Here is a 26,607-nt window from a genome sequence, read left to right on the forward strand (position 1 = left end):
TAAAGGTGGCTAACAGAAACTAAACGATAAGATAACAACATAACTTCTTCAGAGTACTATCTCCTTTTCAAATTCTGTGCCACGTCTGGGGATATTTTCCCTTAAACCCAGCTTAACTGATGGTGGCATCTTTTGCTTGACAATACAGTATGAGGAAATGCTTATGTACAATGTATCATGTATATAAACCCTGTGTAAACAGTTTGTTTAAAAATCAGACTGAGTCATTCTTAACACACTAGTGCAAAATGTTGAGAATCAAAAATTCTGGGATGGAACAGCTGACTTGTGAGATCTGCAAACATCCCTCGTGATTGATGGATGCCCAGGGGAGCCCGAGGAGCCTCAGAGCTTGTCATATCTCAGGCAGGGCAGAGTGAAGCGAGTGTATGTGTACACATTTTCCAGAAGGTGTCTTCTCCAGGAAGGTGTTTTTTTTTTTGTAGAGAACTCACATCCAATGAGCAGGGTTAAAAAAGAAAAGAAAAACACAAAACACATATCAAGTTGCTACCGTTTCGTCGCCGCACCTGAAGGATGTATCCATGTGCTCAGAAGACTACATCCAAAGGCATCCTGGCCACACAGAGACACAAAAGTCAGAGGCATTAAGTACCACCCATCTGTCAGACCCTGCAGTCTTCTTTGCCCTCGCCGGGGTTGGCATCTTGATTTCCGGTGGATGCAGCAAGGCTTTTACAATCCACTTTCCAGATGAAGATGTGTTTGCAAGTTGATCCTCAAAAGACTTGGTCATGACTGAGAAGAAATTTCCATTGCGTTATGCCAGCAGATGATGGCCAAGGTTGCTGCAGCAAGGCAAGAGTAAAAGGGAAGGTGGTATATGGCACCAAAGGATTTTACTGCTTGTCCATCAGAGGTATGGCTATGAATTGGTCCTAGGGGGCACTGAGGGCTATACCACTGTACACACTGTGTTCAGAGTCGTGTCAAACCTCACAGCCTTGGCCTCTGTGGGTTTTAAGTTTGTATCATACATGGGGTTTTCAAATGAAGCTTGTCCATTACTGTTCTCGTGGCCAGCATAGCCATTATACTGAACTTTTGGTCTTGTTCTAAAGAGAAAAGAGAGCACACAGTCAGATCCTTAACAGCAGAGGCACAGGTTGGTGTCCTAGCCTCCACTCAGTCTCCAGGCTTCCTAAGAAGGAAGTATTCCTGTAAGGTTAGGGAGAGGGGGTGGGGCACAGCAGCTACTTCACCATAGTTGACTCTTTAGAAATTGGTGGTTGAGATTATCAATAGAACATAAAATTAGAAATAATTTCCAAAATTTAAAAGCAAAACAACTCTCTATGCACCAAAGGAAGGTTTGGAACACCTTCTAAGGTGGCAGACAGGGAGATGCGGGATCTGGAAAGCTATCTATCATCAGCAAGCTCAAGGACTTGGTGAAGCCACTGTAGTCTTGTCACTGTGAAATTCATGCTCACCCTATAAGGTAGTGTCACTCAACGCCATTTCAACTTCAAATAAGTTCATCACCATTACCAGCATTCACTGAGTGCTGATTACTTTTACAATGTTTTTTTTTTTTTTTTTTTTTTTTTCTTGTGGGTTGAATATAAGCCAGTTTAGGGCGGGAGAGACGGCTTGGCAAGCTAAGAGCGCTTGCTTGCTCTGGGGGTTCCAGGTTTGGTTCCCAGCACCCACATGGCAGCTCACAATGGCCTGTACCTTCCATTGTCCTCTCCTGGCCTCCATGAGCACTGCACACACGTGGTGCACATGCATACAATCAGGCAAACACTCATACATAAAACAAAAGTAATAAATATTTTTAAAGAGCCTGTTTATTGAAATGAAACTCAGAATTAAAATGTTTCTATACTTTGTGGTTAAAGGAGACTTCTCTATCCCAGCACTGAGGGGACAGAGACAGGTGGGTCACTGGAGCTCTCTGGCTTCCAGTCATCCTAGCCAAATTGGTGAACTCTATGTTCAGTGAGCAATTGTGTCTCAAAAAGCAAGGTGGAGAGCTGTAGAAGAAAAGACCCACTGTATACCTCTGGCCTACATATACAGATGCATGTATGCCTAAGCACCTATATGCATACCTGTACACACCAACTAAAAATGTACATATAATACCCATGTACCAGAATACACGACACAAGAAAGAAAAGGGGGAAAAAAATAATCTAAATACATCTGGTCATCTTCCCCCTCCCTTTATCTGAAAAAAACAGGTAAGAACAGTCTGTCATGTGAGAAAAATATTACATTCATGTAAATAAGCACACAGGTGTCACAACCACCTGAGAGCAAGTGGAGGGGGGGGCCGGGAAATCCCAAACATTCATCGCCAGTGACTTACTCATTGATTATCTCAGGTTTTAATCTGTTCATTAACAAAATGATAAATAGAAAGCGGGTGTGTGGTGATGTATTGTGTCCCCCAATACACGATGTCTCCCAATAAAATAAAACTTGCCTGGAAATCAGAGGAAAAAGCTAGCCACTATATAGAAGTCAGGCAATAGTAGCACATGCCTTTAATCCTATCACTTGGCAGGCAGGGATTTGTCTGGATCTCTGTGAGTTCAAGGCCACACTAAGAAGAGAGCCAGGTGTGGTGACACATGCCTTAAATTCCAATACTAGTTAACCATGGAGTTCTAGAGATCTGTACAGACAGACAGGAAGTGACAGTGCTGGGAAGGAAGCAGAAGTGATATAGCTGGACAGAGAGAGCAAATCAGAGGGCAGAACAGCAAGGCATATAGGCATGGGCAGACAGGAAGCAGCTCGCCTTTGGAAGCTGCGGAGTTGGTGAGGTGAGGTTAGCTATGGCTTTTCCTATTTCCCTGATCTCTCAGGTTTTTACCCCTATATCCTGCTCCGAGTTTTTTTTTTTATTATTATTAATAAGACTGTTTAGCAATTTGTCTACATGTGTGGTCTTCAGAAAATTGGTCTCTGTCAGCAGAACATTTCTCTGCAGCTGCCCCAGGAGTCAGAGACACCAGTGACATTGAACTTGGAAAATGCTTGAGGAGCACTAGTCAGCAAACAAATATCATTCAGCGTTAATGAACAAAAGAGCTGCCTGACATTTGTGTCCAGTCACTTGAACCAGAGTGACCCTGTTCTCTTTCTGCTAGAGAGATTCAGGGACAGAGGAGGAAATGCAACCAGAGCCTAGGTCTATCTCACTAAGGCAGGTTGCGTCAGAACCATGGGTTCTGACTGAGGACCTCTTCCCAATATAGAAGAATGAGGGAAAGGAACTCCAGCCTACTGGGACTTTGGGGTATCTATAAAGCAATGCCCAGCCACATCATTAAGGAATGTCTCTATCTGCTGGAGTTGAAAGATGGGCACTATATGAGTGCTAAAGACTTGGTGCTCATAGCAAGAACTCAGAAGAAAATCACCTGGTGAAGGGCTGGGACACTGGCTCTCCACATCCTTCCTTTTTCAAAAATTTTCATCTTGTTAATATGGCCAGGAAGTAGAGAGAGAACAGATCCTATGGAACTGCTCATCACAGTGGCCTCACTCTATCCCTGGTGAGCCTGAGAGGAAAACCCGGCTTCTTCCTATATTCACCATGCAGCCCTTTCAGTTTATATGGATTGGGGTGGAGGGATCCACCAGTGTCACCAAAGACTCCAGTCACTGGACAAGGCAGCAGCTCATTTTCTTGCTAGCTGCTGTCAGTGTGGGAGCCATCCCCTACATCCCTTCTTGGAAGTACCTGACCACTGAGACTTGGTGGGAAGCTCCTGGATTTAAAGACAAACACTGTAATGTTGTAAATACACCCCATGCTACCATGTCTAGGACTCAGATAGAGTCAGGACTCATTTAACTCACAGATGAATCCAGAGGATTGGATAGTATTGTCATTGGCAATGACAACTGATTCTGACCCACAGAGGTGTTAGCCTCTCAGGGACAGCCTAAGGCCTCATTCTCTGACACACAGGGATTCGTCTAGCTGGTTTCAGGGCTGAGAGAGGACCAGAGTCTCTCACCTGACAGGGTCAGAAGGCAAGTAAGCCCTTCTAATGGCACAGACCTGTAGTTGGGGTGAGGACACTAGATGGGTGAAGAATGATTTACAGGGATTTTGAGTTCCTGTCGTTGCTGTCAACACCTAGGCAACTCTGAAAGCAGTAGCATTTTAATTTCCTCCTCTTTAAAATAAAAGTGCCTCCTACTGTGGGACACATGGTGGCTGTAACATCACCAGAAAGAGAGATGAATTCTCCAAAGACTTGTTGTCTAGGGTATTATTTTCTTCAAAATAAATAACAGTGTGGTTATGTGTCTGTGGAGAGCAGAGGACGCCTTGTATACATATGTATTTTTTTTTTTCACAAGGGCACAGCCATATTAAGGACCCAGTGACTCAGGCACATGGGTGTGGCAAAGCCTTCCCCATAGGAGTAAAGTTTAAAGTGATGGCAAAGCCTTCCTTTGGTCCAAGTGTGAATGTTGACAGTGTGTGCAAAAGTTAGCCACTTCCTTCTCCCAAAACTGCAACCTGACACTGTGCCCTGCCATAGACCTCCTTCCAAGAAGAGCTAGCCTCTCTCTGTTGAGCTGTGTGTGATAAATAGGCTGAGGTTCTGCTGTGGGATGGTCTGTATGTCAAATGCTCTGATTGGTCAATAAATAAAACACTGATTGACCAGTGGCCAGGCAGGAAGTATAGGCGGGACTAACAGAGAGGAGAATTGAGAGAACAGGAAGGTGGGAGGAGACAGTGCCAGCCGCCACCATGACAAGCAGCATGTGAAGATCCTGGTAAGCCATGAGCCACATGGCAAGGTATAGATTTATGGAAATGGGTTAATTTAAGCTATAAGAACAGTTAGCAAGAAGCCTGCCACAGCCATACAGTTTGTAAGCAATATAAGTCTCTGTGTTTACTTGGTTGGGTCTGAGCGGCTGTGGGACTGGTGGGTGACAGAGATTTGTCCTGACTGTGGGCAAGGCAGGAAAACTCTAGCTACAAGGATCTTGGTTATTTCATGGTTGGTGCTCTTCCAGGTAAGCAAATATGAGCCAGCTTTTCTGTGAATGGATCTTCATGTCTGTTCTTCCTTCATTCCCTGGTCACCTTAGTCAGGGTTTCAGGACCAAGCTGTGCAGAAAGCAGCCAGTATCTGGAACTTCTTTCATGTGGTTATGTTTTTAAAGGAAGAATACTGAGAGCCACAGGCAACTGGAGATATAGCTACAAACTACTGATAGTCTTAGAATCTTGTGTTGTCTTAAGTATAAGGCAGTATACCTTTAAAGAAATTCATAGCATATCTTAGTTAAAAAAAACAAACAAACAAACTTCAGTTTTGTTTGTATAATAAAGATTGAATGGAAACTAGTGTATTATATAAACAAACATGTGATACACTTAAGAACTAACCTGGTTTCTGGGGGTTATAATTGTGCTATTTTATAAAATGCTACTACTCAAAAAACTCAGATAGCATTTTAGAGTGATTTGGCATATAACAAGTTTTCCCAGAATTATGTTATCCACATAGAGAAAATGCACACAAGGACTTTGAATTCTCCATAACCAGTGTTTGCTTGTCTATTTTAGACAGGTTCTTGTGTAGCCCAGGCTAGCCTCTTCAAAATCTCTGTGTAGTTGAAGATAATATTGAACTGCTGGTCTAACTTGCCTTTACTTCCCAGATGCTAGGATTACAGGCATACAATGGGAATAGCACCTAGGGTTTTATGCATCCTACACAAGTTCTCTATCAACAGAGGTGCATCCCTAGCCTGCCTAGAATGTTTCTTTTTTTTATTCATACATACATTTTTAACCATAAAGAAAAGAACCCATTTATTCAATTTCTCCAAAAAACCCTAAGTTCTGACATTTTCCCATTAATAAGGATTTTCAAGTTAATAGATGTCAATGCATCTTTCCAAGAGATAGATAGAGCACAGATAGATACTCAGACATATTAAAAACTTTCCAATTTGTTGAAGGAAGAAAGCCACCAAAAATATATAAATCTTTGACTCATAGAGTTGAAAGGGCCAAGGAAACCTTTTTTTTTTTTTTTTTTTTTTTTTTTTTTGCCTCTCCTGCTGGAAGGTTGCAACTCTCCTAAGGCTCTGATGTCCTTCAGACTTGCTACCAGCATATGCTTATTTTTAGACCAGTCATTCATTCCTTTAAAGCTAATTACTTAGACATGTCCTGCTGACAAAACAGATGAAATCAAACAATGAAAAAAATGGAACAAAACAGGAATCATCCACAGAAACCCTGGAGTCCACACATTCATATCTTAGGAAGAATACCTGCATTCTGTGTCAACTGTTTGGCAATATGAAACATATGTGAATGTGAATTCAAGCATGCCATTGCTCAGATCAACACACCGCACCAACAACACTTGCAGGGCACTCACACCTCTGCAGTACCTGTGTTTGTAGAGGTAAAATGCAAACCCTGATAAAATTAGAGCAAAGAAGGGAACAAGGATCGCAGCTGCCACGGAGCCGCTACTGGTGCCCTGGTAGTGATTTGAAGAATCTGCATCAGAGTTGGAAGGATCTAGAAGACAAAAGGAATTAGAATTTGAAGTTATTGTATATTGCTTAGGCAAAAGAAAGGGGTGTCTCTGATATATTTTTAAAGATGAACACAAGAATCCCATGATAAAGCCACCCAATGTCCTTTCCTAAAGTCTGCTTGCTCTTCAAACTTGCTCTCTGTGGACTTTCCTGTGCTGTGTTTGCTATGCAAATGGAATCTTCTAGACCTTTCACTTAGGTTCATGGCTCACAGGTCACCCTATCCTATCAAGCATCAGTGTTTTACTACTTTTCTAATGCTGACTGATATTCCATTGCATCAATGTATGCACAATATTTTTCTTATTCCTTAGTTGATGGACTTTTGATAAGTTTCCTCTTGGGCAATGATAAAGAGGATGCTAGAAGCATCTGGAACATGGATGTAAGGACATGCGTTCGTTTCTCTTGGCAGGACAAGTAGGGGTGCAATTTTCTATGATACTCTATGTCTAATTTTGATGAACTTCATTTTGCGTACCCAGCAGTTGTACTGCTTCACATTCTACTGACAGAATCTGAACTCCAATCCCTCTGCCTCTTTGACAAAACTTGTTTTGATTTTGTTTCCCTCTATAGTAGGGCCTACAAAGTAGTATCTTGGTGTAGTTTTGATTTGCATTTCCCCAATGACTAATCTTGTCTGGAATGTTCCTCTTAATGGTCAGCTTGATGAGATCTACAATCATGGGACAGATAAGCTCCTGGGTATGCCTGCGGGAAATTATCCTGATTGCATTAATTGAGGTGGGAAGACCCACTCCCCAGGGGTGATGGTATCATTCCTTGACTGGGACATTGGACTGTATAAGTGGAAAAAACAATCTGAGAACACACTCATTACTCTCTGTTTTCTGATTGTGTATGAGATGTAATCAGCTCCCTCAAGCTGCCACTTGACTTCCTACCATGCTGCCCTATAACCTCAACTGTGAGCCAGAAGGAAGCCTTTCTCCCTTAAGCTACTCCCGCCAGAATATTTGATCCCAGTAATGGGAGAAGAAGCTAACAAAATGTCCAACATCTTTTGTGGGCTTGTTGTCTATTTGTATGTAATCTGGGAAATTTATGCTCCCCATTTCCTATGTTATTGGCTTGGTCATCAGCTTCTATGATACAGAGCCAGGAGTCCTTTATATATTCTAGATACAAACAAGTGTTCACATCTATCATGTTCAAAGATTTTCTCTCATTCTGTATGTATTGGGGGAATCATTCATTTTTTTCCTGTGGAAACCAGTTCATACTAAGTTTCTTGTGGATGCTTCCACATTAAAGTTATCTTTCAGATTAACTTGATTTCAGTATCCATTCAAGCATAATCATGTTTATTTGGTTTATCTACTGACTGGAGACAATTAGGAGGTTGTTATTCTCATCCATAAAAAACTTTTTTAAAAAAAGGTTTTATCCAGCATTTTTAAATGAATGATGGCCGCTGGGGCATCACTAAAACATTGGCTTTTCTAATTAGCTGAAAGGGAGGCTCACTTGGGATCCACATTATTTTCTAAAGCAAATTGTTTCTTTCTGACAATAAGGTCACCATCCCAGGAGAATAAAGATTTCTTGTTAATACAAGCTGTTCTTTGGTTCTGTTAAAAAGAATGGGGTAATGTGAAGAAGACACACTGGAATCAATGATGGTTTCCATCCTCCACTGGATGGGTAAACCCTGACATGCCTGTGTTCTCTAAAGCAGCTCCCTGGTGTGTGTGTGAGTCACCTCTTTTCAGTTTCTTCTCCACAAGACCATTTAAAGGCCCAATTGATTTTTGCTTTAAACAAACAAACAAACAAACAAACAAACAGGAATGCTTACCTTGTCTTTCCAGCTTGAACTTTCCAAAGTCTTTCCCATGTATATCACCCTGAAAGGAGAATCCTCCTCTCTCAAGTCCTGAGGACACCTGGTTTGCAGAAAGGAGGGCAGAGCAGAAGAAAAAGGGGGGAAAACTCAGCTGTCACTCAAACATAACTAATACCACTCAGACTTAGATATTGCATGCCCAGAGTATAATTTCCCCCAACTTTCTTTAATGACATATGTAAACTGAAAATCAGTATAGAGTTCAATTGAAAGCAACATAGGGAGGGACATGGTCCCAGTTTGACCCCTAACATGATGATCATCCATTCTACAAGGTCACATGGCAATGGCCTTCTCTAATGAGGAACACTGTGTATTAGCGCACAACTCTCATTACGTGAATTCACTTTAACTAAAAGAGCATCCCATGAGGCGGTGTAACTTTGTTAGAGAGCAAACTGGAACACAACAAATGTCAGACACGCAGAGAACACCACCAAGCATAACATGTCCACTTTGCTTTCTATGTTTATTGATCATGACTCTTGAAGCCTTCAGATAATTTTCTAGGTGGTCTTGAAATATCCACAGTTCTGATGGTAAGGGCTGTGGTATTAGCAGAGCATAGCCTAGACTGATGAACCTCTTTGCCCTCAGCAGCAACAATCCCTTCACTCTGGACCAACTTATTTCTCATCTCAGAGATTCGGTTACTGCCAGCATCAGATGATGTGAATTGTGGCCATACTTCAGGGGTACCTTCTGAGTTCCAGAGGGATGGATAGCGTTTTCCCTGCCTAGAATTCTCAGTGGATCACAAACTCTTCTGCCCAGACCTCAAAGTGTGACGACCGTGTGAAAAACTTCATGACAGTACTTACATAACCATCGAGTCCCCAGTTGTCATTTTCAAACTTGCTTACAAAAATATCTGCTGGGCCTTTGATATGAAAGGCTTTCAGAAGTAGGTGGGCCTCTTCCTTCTTGTAGACCCCTGAAAAAACATCACAGCTGTCAATCCTGCACTAAGGAAGTCAGAGTCAGCGACTTGACCATTCACCCATCCAATAAGGACCAGTCATGGTGGGGAATCATGTCACAGACAATAGAACATTTAAACACAAGTTTTTGTTGCTGTTGTTGTTGTTTTTTGTTTGTTTTTTTTTTTTAAGATTGAGCCTCAGTATTTTTACCACTGTAGGGTTGGAGAAAAATCATTTCTTACCAAAGTCCTTGAATGGATCTTTCTCAAACAGATATATCATTGCACTACACTCAACACCGCTGTCCAACAAAAAAATTAGTATGAACTCAAACCTGCTGATGGAAAGAGCCAACATTTTTCATTCATATTTTATTTGCTTCTGAAGACAGGGGTGTGTAGAAAAAACAGTCCAAAATCCTAATTCAAAACACAACTCCTTTTAGAGACGGCTTGCCCTGTTCATAGGAAAAGCATCATGGTGGGAGGATTTTGAGGATAGCACGAGAGACAGGCAGAGGGAGCTAGTAGCTGCACCTGTCAGCTACACCTACACGGGGCTGACTGTAGTGCTGCCCAAAGAGATGTGATGGGAACATGCCTTGCACCAGCAATTAGGGCCCCACCAAGGGAGGAATACACACACCACAGACTTTAAGCAAATAGCGCTGAGTCTGTCATGTCCCACAGGCAGAGGGGATACAGGGCTAGGGGCCATGATTTGTAAAGTTGCACAGTAAACACACTAATCCACTAGCAATTCCCTGGAGAAGCAAACTCTAACATCCCGTGAATGAGTTCCACAAGCAGACACCCAAGTGGGAGGGACCCACTGCCGACTGACCAGAGCCTCCTGCACCTCACTTCGGGCTGTGCCTTTCCTACCACAGGCAAAGCTGTGATCTTTTTTTTTTTTTCCATGCATTTAGCCTCTAAAACTTTGAACTTGGACCCCAGTTCTACAAGCTGAAGGGAGAGATAACAAACTTATCTTCATGATATTTTTCATAGTTACAAAAACAAAACCCCACAAAAAAACGAAACAAAACACCCCCCCCCAAAAAAAAAAAACCCATCCAGCAAGTGCTCCATGGACATCACTTCCATCCTCTGGCCACTCCCCTTTAGATATCCCACTGTGGAAGGCCTGAGTGTCCCTGGATTCAAACATCTCCCAAGTCCAGACCGTTGAATTCCCAACAGGAATCTATGGAGATAGAGGCCTTAAATCCCCTCCCCCACCTTACTCCCTCTCTCCCCCTCCTCTCTGTCTCTGTCTGTCTCTGTCTGTCTCTGTCTTTCTCTCTCTGTCTGTCTCTCTCTCCCTCTCTCCCCCTCCTTTTCCCCCTCTTGCTCTCTCTCCCTCTCTCCCTCTTTCTCTCCCTCTCTTCCCCCCTCTCTCCTTCTCTTCCCTCTTTCCCCTCTCTTTCCCGCTCTCTCTTCCCCCTCCCTCCCCAATCTCTCCCCCTTCTCTCTTTCAAAGGGTATATGATAAAGTTCTTACACCACAGCATCCATGTAAAACTGAAAATGATACTGCATGAGAAGTGCTTGAAGTATGTCTGACACGTAAACCTGAGCTTTCTGTGTTACTCGGGCCTCTTTATCAACCTATGATGCAACTTATAAGGAACATGCGCGTCAAGAAACAAGACACCCAAACAGCTTAATCCAGAGCCTTGGATGATTCTTAATTTACTATGTCATGAACATAATTTTAAAAAAAGTTCCATTTCTGTGTTAGCTCCACAATCCTTGGAAAGAAAAACTAGCAGGAGCAGACCATGGTTGCTGAGGACTCCAACAGCATTCAGCATAGGCAAAGCCGGAATGGTTTTAGTTAGAAGATGTGCCTTGAGAGCCGGGCGGATCTCTGTGAGTTCAAGGCCAGCCTGGGCTACCAAGTGAGTTCCAGGAAAGGCGCAAAGCTACACAGAGAAACCCTGTCTTGAAAAACCAAAAAAAAAAAAAAAAAAAAAAAAAAAAGAAGATGTGCCTTGAGGTGCCATGGCACATACCTGTCAGCTCCAGCTGCACCTGTGAGGATGCGGTGAAGGTCGCATTCACCTTGCTGCTGGTTGCATTGAACCAGTCCACAGTGAGGGTCGAGGGCTGTCTTTTCCCCAGATATTCGTAATACCCCTTCCACACCGAATTGATGGAAAACACATCGGAAGGAACTGTGGGTGGAAGTGGAGACAGACCCGCATTAAGACAGGCACAGGCGCAGAATCTAGACATTTTCAAAACACAGGAAGCCCTAAGATTGCCCAGTGAGGAAGTACAGTTAAGGACAGCATTGGGCCAAGGGTGACCATGAGAACTTGCTCCTAGTATGTGCAAAACACCAAAGGAGCAGGGAGACCAAGTCTGTGGCTGGTGGTGAGGCTCTCACTGCTCTTTGGGAAGTTATTTAGAAGCATGGCTGTGCTGGATTTGATGGACATGCCAGGTACAGAGGGTTCAGTGAGTTGGTTCTACCAGTATTGAATTAGTTTTAGCCAGTAAGAAATGCACTTTACTGACCCCTGACTACTACTGCTCAATCACTGTCTTCCAGATTTACTCTCTGACAGCCATGGAAAATCTGGAAGAAATGACACTAGCAGTCTGTCAGGAGCCCCCACTCCCAACAAATTGGCACTTTCCAGTACTTGATGGCTCCTGCCTTGAGAAGACAAGAGGTGTACCCATAGCTTGTACTCTATGCTAACTTCTATGGGAAAATAATAGTCTAGTGTTAATCTGAAAGGCAGACATGACAATATCAACTGTCACTTTTATATATATTGCTTAAATATGGATATAAAGAAGCAGAGAGTCTTTGTAACATAACATTCCTCTGTGACAAGAATTGGCATAAAGGTAATTAGGATATTTCTTTAGTTTTCAATGTCTATTACATATATTTAATTTGTCTTTTATATCTCCCTGGCAATGGTCATATATAAATTACTGTTCTCCTGATGATATTAATATAAAACTGAACAGTATAACACCCTGTAAATACCCACCAATGTTAGCACTGAGACTCTCAGTATTTCTACCTTATAACATGCTTCTATCATTTAATTAGACAAAATCAACTGTAGATCGCATGGGTCTCAACAGTGTTGGAGTTGTTGGGGGGAAATATTTATTTCTCTGTCAATATAGAGCCTTTGGCAAACCTAACGATGTGATGGATGGTGATGTCACAGGCATGTCACAGCTACATCCATACTTCTCTTTCACTCCAAGTGACCATCTTCCCATCTTACTAGACCAGCCAAGCCTACAGAACCCAGACTAGCAAATTAATCACTATGGATGAATCCAGTCTCATAGCTGCCTACGGCTTGGGTACACCCGACTTACTGATAAAGCTAAGAATGGAATAAGTTAAATTAGTAATGGGCTGATGTGTCAGCACAAGTATTTAAGATACTTATAAATAACCAACATTAAACATTTCTACTTATAAACAGACATTTTAACCCAAACCCACAAAATACCTTACTTTAGGTTACAATAGCCCCTAAAGTAACCATTTACCCATTAGAATCTACATGCTCAGCCGAGTATTTTGTTGTATATGGTACAACCACTGCCCTGAGCCACCACTGTGGGTACATCACCATGACAAGCCAGCCTGGCTGTGTAGAATTAGGAAGAACCTGGGGCTTAGATCATTTCTCAGTCTCTGAGTTGAGATGTGATCATTGGTCATGGAGGAGACACTTTCATCTGGGGCCCCTTCTCAACTCACTCTCTTGCTGGTGGTCATGGGTAAGAATAAGGCAAGAATTAGATCGCTGAGCTATATTATAATATACTGCCCTGAGCAACACCCATTTTAATTAGCATTTCCCTTTAGAGGACATGTTCAAAAGGTATATATTGATGCTAATGTTTGTGCCCACTAAGGTGTTTGTAACTATTTCAACATCTGTAACACAAAGTTGGCAAATAAAAGTCAGGCTGAAAGTCCACAGCAACAAAAGCATACTCTGTTTAGTTTCCCCTGGGTAAATGTTGTCTTGCAAAGTGTTGACTTTGTCATTGATTTAGAAGTTACATTTAAATAAGATAACTAAAGATCGAAGCCTATTTTCACTCCTCATGTACAGACTGGGGAGAGCCCCTCAACCCCACTGGCAGGCTTCTTCCTCATCTGAGAATCAGAGGAGTAGGTAGCATTTTTAACTATCTACACTGCAAACTGCCTTCCAGGTGGCTTCTGAAATACAGTTTTATATCCAAGAAACTAGGGCTAAAACCTGAGTAAGGAAAGTACTAGTCAAGTATTTTGTATTTTTATAAAGTTTTCCTGTTTTTGGTTAAAAGCAAAGTCAATCGTGGCTTCAAACGAAACCTCGGGATACATTTTGTTCACTCAGTGCACATTTCAGCTTCTGACACAGATCTGCTATGCAGATGTTTTCCAGCTGTGACACCTTTTCCTGGGAACAGCATGGCATCTATTGGATTCTCCACATGAAATATTATCAAGGGGCCACATCTGATGGCAGGCTAAAACCTTCATTCTAGAAGACAGCGGATGCCTGAGTTATGGAGATACTGGAAAAAATAGGGCTCCACATTTGAACTGCTCAAATAATGACTTTTAAGCTGTCAAATGCCTTGAGTGTGCTAACTCCCTCAAGGAGGGGGGTTGCAACCCTATTTATAAGGCTCTCCATCATACCACATGTGGGGCTAAAATGCCCAATGTGTCTTCTAATGAAGCCTTGTGATCACACCAAAGGCTTCCTTTTATGTGGTGACATTCCACTAGCAAGCCACTAGCTAGGGTGAAGGAAATAGAGGTGTGTGCAGGTGTGGTGCTTAACGGGGGACCAACAGATTCAGAAATTTAAATTCAAAAATCATTTCACTGTGCAGGGCTGAGAACAGATGAGTTTGGTTGAAAGCTAGAACTCTTCTGGTATACGAACCTGGAGTTTTAGTAACTGTTTCATTAACTTCTCTCACTCCTTTACCTACAAGTAAAAAGACAAATTATCATTTTCAAAAACATTGATTTTTTTTGGAATCAGGTTGAAAAAAATTGTCAAATTGAAGCGATTCTCCTTCCTCTGGATTTATAAAAATGTACAAAATATAAATATTGTATGCATAAACACTTTAAGACCCGGGTATTCACAGCAGAATCTCCTTGCGTTTGCGGCCATGCTGAGCTGGGTGGTGAGGCCCGTGTTGTGTCTCTAGAACGGGGCTTGCACTAAGGGTGATACAACAGAGAGCCTTGCAAATGAGGGTGGCCAAGGGGGAGTTCCTGACAGCCTCTGAACAGCCATTGCTGACACCAGCAGGAAATATCCCAAGTGCGGAAAATGTCACAGTCCCTCATTAGTCAATCCCACTACATCTGTGGATATATAGGATGATATTGAAGAATGTCAACTTCCTTCCCCCAAACATTATTGAGTTTGGTCAAAGTTAGATTCCTAAGCCCTCAGCTCTTATAGCATTATACTAAACTGCAAGCTATTTTATAAATATCTGTTCTCCTTGACTTATGATAAGGAATGAGACTCTAACTTGAGAACTGTGAACATATGGGCCCCAGGAAATTCAAGCTGAAGTTGGGATGCCTTGGTTCGCTGAGATGTCCGCACCCATTGCCAATGATTGTCACACGGGGTGTGCTGGCTCAGATGCTGGTGGCGTTTCTCATCAGACCCGACCCAGACTCAGTTCTCCCCTCAGTAAACACATGCATTTGTGAGTGATTCACAGCACTGTTTCCGTGCTCATTGCAATTTTGCAGTAGAACCAATATCAGTAATAGAAAAGCTGGTGTTTCACCACCCATTGGCTTGTGATCTTAAAAACAACACTACTCATTTTATATATGCTCGGATTGCTGATGACATTTATTGACACTTCTCATTTTTAAAGATAATGCCATTTTCCAACATCATAGCGTATATCGTTCTTTTAACACAGAGCAGAACACGTTTCTTTAGCCAAACAGCTTTCCTTTGCAGCTTAAAATTCAGTTAACAAACAAGTATACGCATCCATCTACTCTTGGCCCTTCTGTCGGACACTTTCTCTGCACACATCCAAGCCCACAGAGCCTAGGCACTGTGGAGCTTTGCCTATGGGGCACTGATGCCCCATCACAATGTCACGGGGGGCTCCCTTGACCTGCACACTAGCCTGACCACAGGGGCAGCTTTTCCTGGCTCTTCAGAAGTACATTTTTCACACCTCCACCAGAGACTTACTTTTACAAACCGGTGATTTCCCTGTCCATTTCATATCTGCTTTACATGTCCTGTGTTCGGATCCGCCAGCAAGGAAAAATCCCGGATGGCAGGTGTAGACTAAAGTGTAGCCAAAAGCTGGAAGATCGATGGCTCTCACATCTGCATGGGCTGGGGTCTCTGGCTGCCGGCAGGCATGGGCTGAAAAGGCATTTACTCCGTTAAAAAGCTCTGGGGCTCTCTGTTCATTATTAAACTGCTACATTACATGTATTCATGGGAACTAAAAAGAAAAATTCTACAAAGGGTTATGAATTAGGGATTATATACTTGAGAAATATATACCACATACATACAAACAGACACACACATATACGTACACATATACAATACACATATAAGTGTAAAATTATATAAAATAAATTTAGAGGAGAGATCCCAGCTTTCATAAAAACAGAATACTCTGGTATAATACAAGGGAAATACTATGTTAAAAATCCCTAGGGTGGGGTGGGAGAGAAGGCTTGGTGTTTAGGAGTACTTCTTACTCTCCTAGAGGACCTGAGTATGGCTCCCAGCATCCATGTCAGGAGGCTCACACCCTCCTAGTACTCCAGCTCCAGTGGACCTTCTTCTAGCCTCTGTGCACACTGGCATACACATAGAACACACAGACGTGCACAAATAAAAATGAAAGTAAATCTTTAAAAATAACCTCTCCAATAAGCTAACATGATCAGATATATGCTTGGATTCTTGTCAGGCATCATCAAAAGTATTTATTGCTTATCTAAATAAGTGTTAATTTTTGACATGTTTTAGAAGTTTAGTCATAATTGTAAGTTATATAAGCCACAATGATAAGTTCTTCTAACTCTTAAAAATATAATTTGGGAATAAATAAAGTTGGAATACTAATGTCCTACCATAAATAAAACCCATACATTTTATAAAAACCATATATGTCTTTAATGAAGGACTTGTAAGCCTCTAATTTTACAGTTGTGAATTTAGTTGCTTTAAGTATTGTCAATAGTTCATATTTTGGCAAGTTTTCAATCTTTATTCCTGCATGATAGCCACCCTCATAATGCACATATACACACTTGAGTGTGTGAGTGCATGGCCATGTGCAGGTATATACATAGCTTCTCCACACAGCTGAGAGGTGAGATAGATATATCAGCTTTGAAATAAAAGTGCACACCTGATCATTCTGACAAGGAAAGACACAGTGAATTACACCTTACCTGCCATAGCAATAACTTTTCACAGCATTCAGCTAATGCTTTTATGCTCAACATAGCAAGGTATGGGGTTGCCTAAGGTAAGTGGTGGGTGACATGAATCATTCAGTACACATTCCCACAGCACTTCCTCATTCTCATGATTGAATCACAAAGTAAAAGTCAATCCATCCATCACTATTCCAATGATCAGTCGTTATACACTTCCAGTGAGTCTCTAGCTACAACTCCATGCTGAGTGCATGCATATACTGAGTGTCTGGCTCATTCTTTGATCCAGTAAATGGAGTGTAGACAGTTGGAAGGACGGTTGCATGCTCAGGGCAGTACTGAGTTTGAAGTCACTCTGTGTCCTGGGTTTCTGGTATTTGCCTCACATCAGCTGGGAACCTAGTTTCCTGTCACCTGCTGCCTCTTCCTACCCACCTGATGCATTGAATCTTGGGGTTGAAGACCATCATTATGATCAAGCCCTCAGTCTGGTTGGTTTGACTGGTCTAGGAACTTTAGGTGCATTTGAAGAAATGCACACATTTAGAATTAGAGAATGAAAAATAAACAAACCCATTGGTCTTCACAGTTTCCCTTGGAACTGTGACTTCTTTGCAGACACTCGCCAATGGTTCTTGCAGCTATGGGGGAAGAACCTGGACTTACGTATGCATTCTGTCTGTATCCCACTCCATGTGAGGTTTGCAAGGCAAGTTCGTGTGGTCGAGCCTTGGATATGGTAACCTTTCCTACATCTGAAGAACACGGTGCTTCCAACCTGAGGAGAAAAGCAACAGAGCTGTAGAGGAAGGACAGCACCCCAGAACCAGGGGAGGTGTACCAGTGACCTATGCTACTGAGCCTCCACAGGGATCAGCACACCACTTCTATATGCATGGCAGAGCATCACACTCAAAACAGACTACTTGCTGAGTAATGGCAGCTGAAGAGTGGAAAGGGGTGGGAGATGGTGTTAAAGAAGAGAGAACAGGAGCTGGATCTGACAATCAACATGGTTGTTTATTTGTGTCAACGGAGTATGCTTTAGCATCGTGACAAATGCCTGTTACAGGAGGCTAAGACATGAAGATTGCAAGTTCAAGGCCAGCCTGGACTACATAGTGAGTTTCAGGTTACCCTGGGTTGTGGGTTGTAAGCCTGGCTCAAACAACAAATGCACACACATTTTTGCATTTTAGAAGTCTCCTTCTTTCATTTATGCCTGTTGGTTTGTTTTCCTTCCCTCTGCTCCTTGTATTTGAAACCCCAGACAGCCCCTGGGGACTGCTTTTGTTAAGGCTCTGGAGGCTGGCCACCTGCTGTGCTCTCCTGGGATTCCCTCACAACTCAATGTGTCAAGATGTGTGAACCTTGCGGTTCCCTGAACCTCTTTCCCATCTGAGTCCCGCTTCATCTGCAGACTTCCCTTCTGCCTCTTCTCTGTTTCTTTCCTGCTTTCTTTCTACACAGGAGCCTGGTTATTTCCAGGCCTTTGCATGTGCCAGAGTCACTGGCCAGTCAGTGCTTCAGCTCCCTCCACAGTCTTTCTCCTGTTTCTACCCTAACCAGGGGAGATTTCTAGGAAGCCAGATTTCTTTTAGACAATGACCCATGGTCATGATACATGATTCCCACACTTGAAACACAAACACAGGCAAGGGAGAGAGAAGAAACAGCTGCCTTGAGAAAGCTGATGGCCGAGGGACAGCTCTGCTGGGGCTTGATGCATCCACAGCATTCTGTTCGCACCAAGCAAGAGTCCAAAGATTCAAAAACCCATCTTCACCCAGCTTGGAGATTTTAAACTGTTCTTTGTCTTCTCATGAGCTCTAGCCAACTCTATTCCTTACTCCACCCTTACCCACACTGGGGGATTTTAGGGAAACTATAATTAAAACCATGAGAACCCAGCTAGCATGTTGAATGAGAGATGTGATGGGGGTGTGTTCTGATCATGTGATAAAGCAGAAGGGAGATTTATAATCCAAGAAAAACAAATGTATCTAAAGTTCTAATTAAGAACTGGTACCAACTGGAGAGAAATAACAACCTGCCCCCTTTCCGGAATGGATGCTTCCAATCAGATATGACCTCTCAGACTTCTTGGTGGCACATTGATGGGATGCACCAACAGGAAGAGGAAGAGAGCCCTGACATTTCACGGCACAAGAAACCACTGCAGCACCCTGTTCAGTAAATCAGTTTTAGCCAGATGTGCCAATTTGTGGGACCTGAGTGTACCTGACCTGGACTGCAATTCTGTGGGACAGGACTGACTAGACAGCTGGCAGGCAACTCCTCTCTCCATTTATGCAGTTAGCATAGTGCAAATGGAACATTCCAGAACTTAAGAGGGTCCCTTCATGGAGGTGGTGTTTCAGGACACAGCTCAAGAAAACATATATCAGGTTCTAATGAAGAAAAAAGAAGACCCTGGGGAGGCCTTATCTCCCAGTTCCAGCCTTAACTTTCAAAGGCCATGCCTGTGTCTTTTAAATGATAGTGAGTCATGTTGTTGGGCACTGTCCTTGGTTAATTCTTTTTGAAGTGGGTGAGTTATTTCTCTATCTTTCTTAGCTTCTTGTGAGGAGACAAGGACTGTGGCGACTTTGCCATCTCTGTGACTGCAGGTTGTGCCCACATAGGCTAAAAAATCCTGAAATCTGTGGTGACCGATAGTAATCATTTTCCAAGGTGAGCCAATGAGAACAATATCCATTTGTTTTCCAAATGACCAGAAATTTGGAACTGAACATTTACCTGTCAGGAGGCATTTATCTGAAGCCTGAGGCCATACCTGGATCATCATCCACAATGTGCTAACCCATCTACTGTGAGAATTATTCTGTGGTACTCCAAAGAGAAGTGACAAAATAACAAGAGAAGATGGATAGGACCAGTAAAAATAGAAACACTCCAGCGCTCTTGAGAGCTACGATGAAGTGGCTGAGGGAAAATACTTTAATTCTAAACTGGTGGGGCTATTAACTTGAAAACAGCAAACATATCTAACTTTGGGTGTCTGAGTCATGTCATAGACAGCCAGGTGTCACCTGGGGGAATCACACTAAGGATGGCTGATGTTTGCCATATCAAATTCATCATCTTCCATTTGGAGTATTTCTCCATTAATTGTAGCAATAATGCACATCATATTAAAGGCAAAAAAAGAACATTCCAAAGTGATACTCATGTGCCAACAATTCAAGGTACTTTACAAGATCATATTGAGAATGGATATCATGTCAAAGCTTGGCGTGGGGGCTGGAACACATTTTTTTCTTCTGGTTTTGCTTTTCTTTCTGGAAATGTGTGCCATTTTCTAACTATATCTAGTTGTCACGTGGAGTTATTTATGTCTCAGAAACAAGTCACACTGACTTGGTAATTGTCCTTTATGTCACTAAATCAAAAGTACAGAGTCATGTGTGCTACTCAGTGAAAATTAATACAGCCATTGGCACAATGCTAACAGATAGGGAAACTGGTTCCTATGTAGGTGTCCTGGTTGAAAGGATTTTCTGTGCAAAAATGTAATATGAATAAGTTAAGGAATATAGCAATGTACACATATGATTGCTATTGGCTAGGTCTCATGCCTCCAGGACATAGAAAATGAAAATGAAGTACCTCATATCCTTTAGAGCTATTCTGTATTCCAAAGTGGGGAGTGCCGGGGTCTGGGCAAGCGGTGTGTGCCGGATCTGCAATTCACAATTAAAAATAAATTGTAACACCTTTTATTGAAAGATCTTGTGAAATTAGAAAATGTTTTCAAATTGCCTATGATACTTTATATGAATTGTTAAGATGAAGGCTGCCTTCATCTCCCAGGACATCTTTGATGCTTTATCAATTTTAAAGTAGATTTGCATATTCACACCTAATCTGCATGCTCACATCCAATCTGCATATTTGCATCTATTTGAGAATAAGCTGTCTTCCTCACTCTCTGGTGTATGTCTCTCTGCTGACAGATACTTGATCCTGAATATTAAAGTCTCTCCAATCATTTTCTACTTTGATTTTTTGGTTTGTACAGATTTTACCATCATAGTTGCTCATCCATATTAGGCCCTTTTTTGACAATTTTTCTTAAGTTTTCAAAGTGAGAAACATATACTATTCCAATGGAGGCTTCTGGTAATATATCAGGGCCATTTTCGAATGTGTGGGATGTAAACAGAGAAGTCGATACACTGCTGCTGTCTCCAGCTGTTTGTACAGAATAACATAGATAAGCATTTTCCTAGATCTACTGAGAAGTCTGGGGAAGGAAGACATGTTAATACAGAGCAGTCTTCCATGGCGCAATCACATTCAAGCCAAATCACAGGAAATAGTCCTAGAGTTGGAATGAAAAGTTTCATGGAAATTATTTGTAATGCTGCCTTTAGTTTTAGGTATAAACAATTTGATTGCTGAGAAAATTGCTGAGACTAAAGCTCTTAATTACTATAAATTTGCACAAGAATCTTAGTGAAAGTGGGTGGTCAACATTAACTCACAATAAGAACAGCCTCTTCGCTATGGGGACGGTTGCTAGGAGATGATAAAAATTGTTTCATCTAGAACACCCCTTCCCTATTGACAAAGCTGTAAGCTGAGCTGGATGGAGATGGAGCTGCCCAGGTGGAGAAGAATCCATCAGGTTTCCAACTCAGTTTACATGGTTTGAAGGAGGCTGAACTTCCCTTAGCTGTACTGACTACATTTGACCAGGTCCTTGCACAGGACATTATCTAAGATATAAGTGCAAATGAGCTTGAGCCTTGTGGGAACATCATTCCACAGTTAGTCCCACACCCTCAACTGTGCCCGCACATTACCTATACAGGTGGGCTGGACTCCACTCCACATCCCGTCCGCCTGGCAGGTTCTCCTGGAGGAACCCACTAACACGAATGGGGGTTTGCATTGGATGAAAACCTCAGACTTAAAGGTGAAGCTTTTCCCACTGAGCCGCCCCTCTGCAGGAGTGCCGGGATCACCACAGAACACAGCTGGGGAAATAAACAGGTCATGTCAGTACTCAGCATGTCTGGACCAGGCTAGCCTATTAAACCTGCTTAGGTCCTATGGATTCTTCAGATTCTGCCACTAAACCAGCAAACTCCCAAGGAGAAGGCACTGTGATGGCTAGTGTTATGTTGATGGCTAACTTGATGTTTAAAAGTTTAAAATCTCTGTGCTTAAGAGACGTATAAAGCAAAATCAGACTTCCAATTAAGGGATGTTAAGGGTCAATTTTTTTTTTTTTTTTTTTTTTTTTTTTTTTGCTGTTCCTGCTTCTGTAAACAAGCCTGCTTTGTAGGAAATGACCTGCTTGCTAGAACAAATTGTAACAGTACTCTTTGCCTTTATAAACACCTGGCTGAGGTAGCTGGGCTGGGTGCTGTATTTAGGAATCTTGAGTCCCTGGTATGTAGACTTGGCACCAGTATCTAAATAGAAGCCTCTTCTTTGTTGCGATTTATTAATGGTAAGACCGGTGAATCTCTGAACCACCCCAGACCCATAATAACACCTGCCTTTGGCCACACTTGCTCAAGCCTGAGTTTACACAATCTGACCACAGCTACACATCACTGTGCTGTTGAAAGTACCCCTTTGAGTGTCTGCCACCACAGGCGCACTCTACCCTAGCTAGGACTTACGCAAGCACTGAGGGACTTCTCCTTTCCACACTCCACGCCCTTCACAGGACAGGATGGCCGAGTGGGAGAGCTGGTAGCCATCCACACAGCTGTAGCTTATGCTGGCGCCCCAGCGGAAGTCTGACCCCTCCACCTTCCCGTTTGGCACTGGAGGAGGCTGATTGCACAGGACAGCTGTTGCCAAGAATAAACAGGTCAAATCCTGATGGACACACCAGTGGGGCTGTTTATGTTCTCCCCACCACATCTCTCATGGTGGCTCTTATCACGGCTCTGACCACAGCTTGTGCCATAGCACCCATCCTAGATCTTGCCATAAACCATACCACCATAGCACCTGCCATGCCCCCCCACCCTGCCCCGCAACTACATCTCCCACTCTGGCCCCTGTCATGCCCCCTCCCTGCATCACTGATGCTTTTTTAGATAGAAATAATATCTACAAAAACATTAACAACATGAGAGTTTTCCTCCAGTTATTTCTTCTTTAGCCCAGTGAAGTCCAACCACAAAGCACTGCAGGAGGGAACAGTATTAAATCCTCCGTGCTGGTCACACACATGTCCAAAGGGGAAAAAAAAATCCTAGGTCATTTCATTTCTGATAGTAGGAACAAACCTAAGGAGGGCTTGATCATACGACATCAGTGAAACCTTCCAATTTATGTTACAGCTGGCAAGACTTTCTCCCGACATCCACAATTTTATTTATTTAAAGATAGCATATGATTTGTCAAAGATACTCATGCATTCATGAATAATAATTTTCTGAAGATTTTAATTACCTGTATTTTTGTGTGCATATGTGTGTGTGAGTGCAGGGGCCTGAGGAGACCAGAGGTGTTAGATACTTTGGAGCTGGAGTTACAGGTGGTTCTAAGTCCCCATCATGGGTGCTAGAAACCAAAGGGCTCCTGAACTGTCTCCCCAGACACCCTGCGTGACTTTTAAAGAGCTAATCCATAAATGGCTAAACACAGTCCTATGAAATGAAACTTGCAGAGTTTAATTTGAGTTTGGGGGTTCAGTATTCATTTTCTGGGATACTGCAAAGACAAAGCAAGACCACTGGGCCATTCTGTGGTGATGGCTCATGGGTCCATCTTCCCCACTCCAGAGGTTATTATAAAACGGGAAAATTCCCCAAGCAACATGTGAAAATCCACTTTGAAGATGAGAAACTTTCAGACTCGGAATCTGTCAATGGCACAGTGGAGGGCAGAAGGCAGCTGGGGGGGACATGTTTGCAAGTGTTCATCCTCACCCATGCCAGCTCATGGGGGAAGCGCCTGGGGGGCACACAGCAGCCACCACATGCACCTAGCAGGTGGAAGTGGGCCCTGGCTCTGACACTCAACTGTGATGATATATTGTGCACCCCAATAAAACTGATCTGGGGATCAGAGGACAGAGCTAGCCACTAGGTTAGACATAGAGGCCAGACAGTGATGACACACACCCTTAATCCTATCACTCTTGAGACTCTGTGAGTTCAAGGCCATACTGGGAACAGAGCCAGGCATGGTGGCACACACCTTTAATCCCAGCATTTGAAATCTCATGCCTTTGCTTGGGAAGCACACATGCCTTTAATCTCAGGAAGTAAGATGGCAGGGCAGAGAAAGGTATAAAAGGCATGAGGAAACAGGAATTCACTCTCTTTAGGCTCAGGATTTTGTAGGGTTAAGAACTACTGGCTGGGTTGCTCTGCTTTCTGATCTTTTAGCTTTTACCCCTATATCTGGCTCTGGGTTTTCTATTTATAAGACCATTTAGCAATTCATGTTACACTCAACCCTCTGCCCATTTAGTCATTTGCTCAGCAAATACTTCTTGAGAACTTCTCCGAGCTGATGATTGGGAAGGGGGAGGACATGTATTTGTGCAAGGAAACCATGCAGGGAAAGGTTCCAGGTGGGAGTAGAATGAACCCTAGGGCTCAGCATAGGATACCACATGAGTAGTAGGATAAAGGCCAAGAAGAGCTAGAGCGGGAAGTGGGGAGTATCAAGAAGGATCCTGGTACTGACTACGAGTATGATGAGTATTACTAAAAGGAACAGAGTCTAGAGAAGTACACACAGAACCCCATCAGCCAGAGTGTTGATTCACCAATTCCCACTGTGAACCCTTGACCCAAATCTGTCCAACACAGCAGGAGAGTATCAGTACACACCCAGTGGTGCCTGTTACACAGCAACCATGGTGCTGGGCCACTAAGGACATAAAAGACAAGAAAAGAGTGTGAAACGCTTAGACACATCAGGAAGAACAAGGGTGACCCAATAGCATGTCCTGTCAGAGGGGGAGGAAACAAGAGCTGTGGGCACCAAGGACTCAGGAAGCCTCACAAGAAATTCTCCAACCCAGGAGTCCTTCAGAGACTCAGATGACAGTGCCCTTCCCTAGATCTTCTCAGTGTCCCTGTTTCCACTCTTACACATTGGTTCCCAAGCAGATGAGGAAAATGCCATGTGTTTATGCACAGACACCGTAGCTTCCCAGCATCAGCTTTTCTTTGCCCTCTTGTCTCACTCCAGGTCAGTAAGAGGAGAACACATTGAGATGCTTCGTCTTCTGATGATGGGACATCTTGACCATGCAGATCCCCTGCAGCCACAGCTTCCCTGTGAGTACACCAAGCCACCCTACCCCGTCTGGCCAGAACCTGCCCATTTACTGGTGTCAGGCTGTGTAAGCCACAAGCCTTCCTGATCCTTCTCAGTGTATGTCCATATTTCCTCTTTACATCCGACCCCAGAACATTCCAGTGCTGACCCTCCGTCTGTATTCTGTCATTGTCAGATGGCCAGCTGGCGTGCTTCTGCCTTGACATTCCGGAAACTAGACTCACCATCACGTCAACCATCTATGTACCATGACCACCATCAGCTTATTTATCAAGAGTACCTAAAGCTGCTGTATCCAAACATACCCCTTAGAGCAGTGGTTTTTAAGCTATGGGTCATGACTCCCTTGGGGGTGGAATGACCCTTTCACAGGGGCTGCCTAAGACCATCAGAAAACACAGATATCTCCATTACATTCAAAACACTATCAAAATTCCAGTTATGAAGCAGCAATGAAAACAGTTTTATGGTTGGGGGGGTCACCGCAACATGAGGAACTGTGGTAAAGAGTCACAGAATTAGGAAGATTGAGAATCATTGTTCTAGAGGTAGGATGAGTCACATAGACCTCACTTTCTTGGTTTATTTTATTTTATTTTTATTTTTTGTTTTTCGAGACAGGGTCTCTCTGTGTAGTTTTGGTGCCTGTCCTAGATCTCACTCTGTAGACCAGGCTGGCCTCAAACTCACAGAGATCCACCTGGCTCTGCCTCCCGAGTGCTGGGACTAAAGGCGTGCACCACCACTGCCTGGTGACCTTACTTTCTTCACTCAGGGAATTCTAATATTGAGCCATTCACTGTAGCCCTCCATAGCTCGGTTTCTCCATCAGTAAAACTGTCACCCATTAGTTAAGAAAATAAAGTGAGTGGATATTTACAAACAGGTTGAGAATTCCTGAGAATTCTTCCTGGCTGTTGGAACTGCTTCATAAGCACAAAATGAGTGCAGCACAATCCTATAAAGACTTCTAAACCCATACCGCCAAATAAATGATGGCACACACCTTTGCAGATGGGCCTGCTCTGATTCCATGTGCCATCCTTGGTGCAGCGGATGGTCGGTGATGTTGGGGGTTCCATCAGGTAGCCAGGGTTGCACTGATAGCTCACAGTCTTGTTGAAAGTGAAGTCTGTCCCGAACTGGATGCCATTGGGCAGCGTGCCAGGATCCCCACAACTGATGACTAAGAGGCAGGTAGCAGAAAAGAACGAGACAGATGCAATTTATCATGACAGGAACCAAACTGTGTGAGCGCTCTTCTGGGATACAGCAGGGAACCAGAGAGGTGCCCGGCCCCAGAGCACCGATTCCACCCACCTGCTGCCAAGGGGCTGTGTTTGGCATTGTGAACTGCTGTTCTATTTCATAGGTGGTGGTGTGGTTGCCAGCGGGTGCCAGCCCTTGCTGTTCCTAATCAAGACACACCCATAGCTATAGACAAGAATGAGATAGCTTATTTCTCTTGAAACTAGGCCATCTGGAGCCAGAGAAGCCTTGCTTTTC

The 26,607-nt window shown here is 43.1% G+C and overlaps 1 protein-coding gene across 1 annotated transcript in view; it reads right to left on the reverse strand.

The window, feature by feature from the left end:
• Nucleotides 1–502: 502 nt before the first annotated feature.
• Nucleotides 503–26,607, reverse strand: part of Csmd1 (CUB and Sushi multiple domains 1) — a 1,274,530-nt gene continuing 1,248,425 nt past the window's right edge. Inside the window, 11 exon segments of the mRNA XM_059244994.1 lie at nucleotides 503–1,076; nucleotides 6,418–6,550; nucleotides 8,393–8,480; nucleotides 9,262–9,374; nucleotides 11,381–11,542; nucleotides 14,300–14,344; nucleotides 15,599–15,778; nucleotides 17,482–17,593; nucleotides 20,446–20,519; nucleotides 21,645–21,818; nucleotides 22,473–22,646. Coding sequence (XP_059100977.1) covers nucleotides 917–1,076; nucleotides 6,418–6,550; nucleotides 8,393–8,480; nucleotides 9,262–9,374; nucleotides 11,381–11,542; nucleotides 14,300–14,344; nucleotides 15,599–15,778; nucleotides 17,482–17,593; nucleotides 20,446–20,519; nucleotides 21,645–21,818; nucleotides 22,473–22,646 — 1,415 coding nt within the window. The 3' untranslated portion in view covers nucleotides 503–916.

Source organism: Peromyscus eremicus, chromosome 17 (assembly GCF_949786415.1).
Source record: "Peromyscus eremicus chromosome 17, PerEre_H2_v1, whole genome shotgun sequence".
NCBI classification, from domain to species: Eukaryota; Metazoa; Chordata; class Mammalia; order Rodentia; family Cricetidae; genus Peromyscus; species Peromyscus eremicus.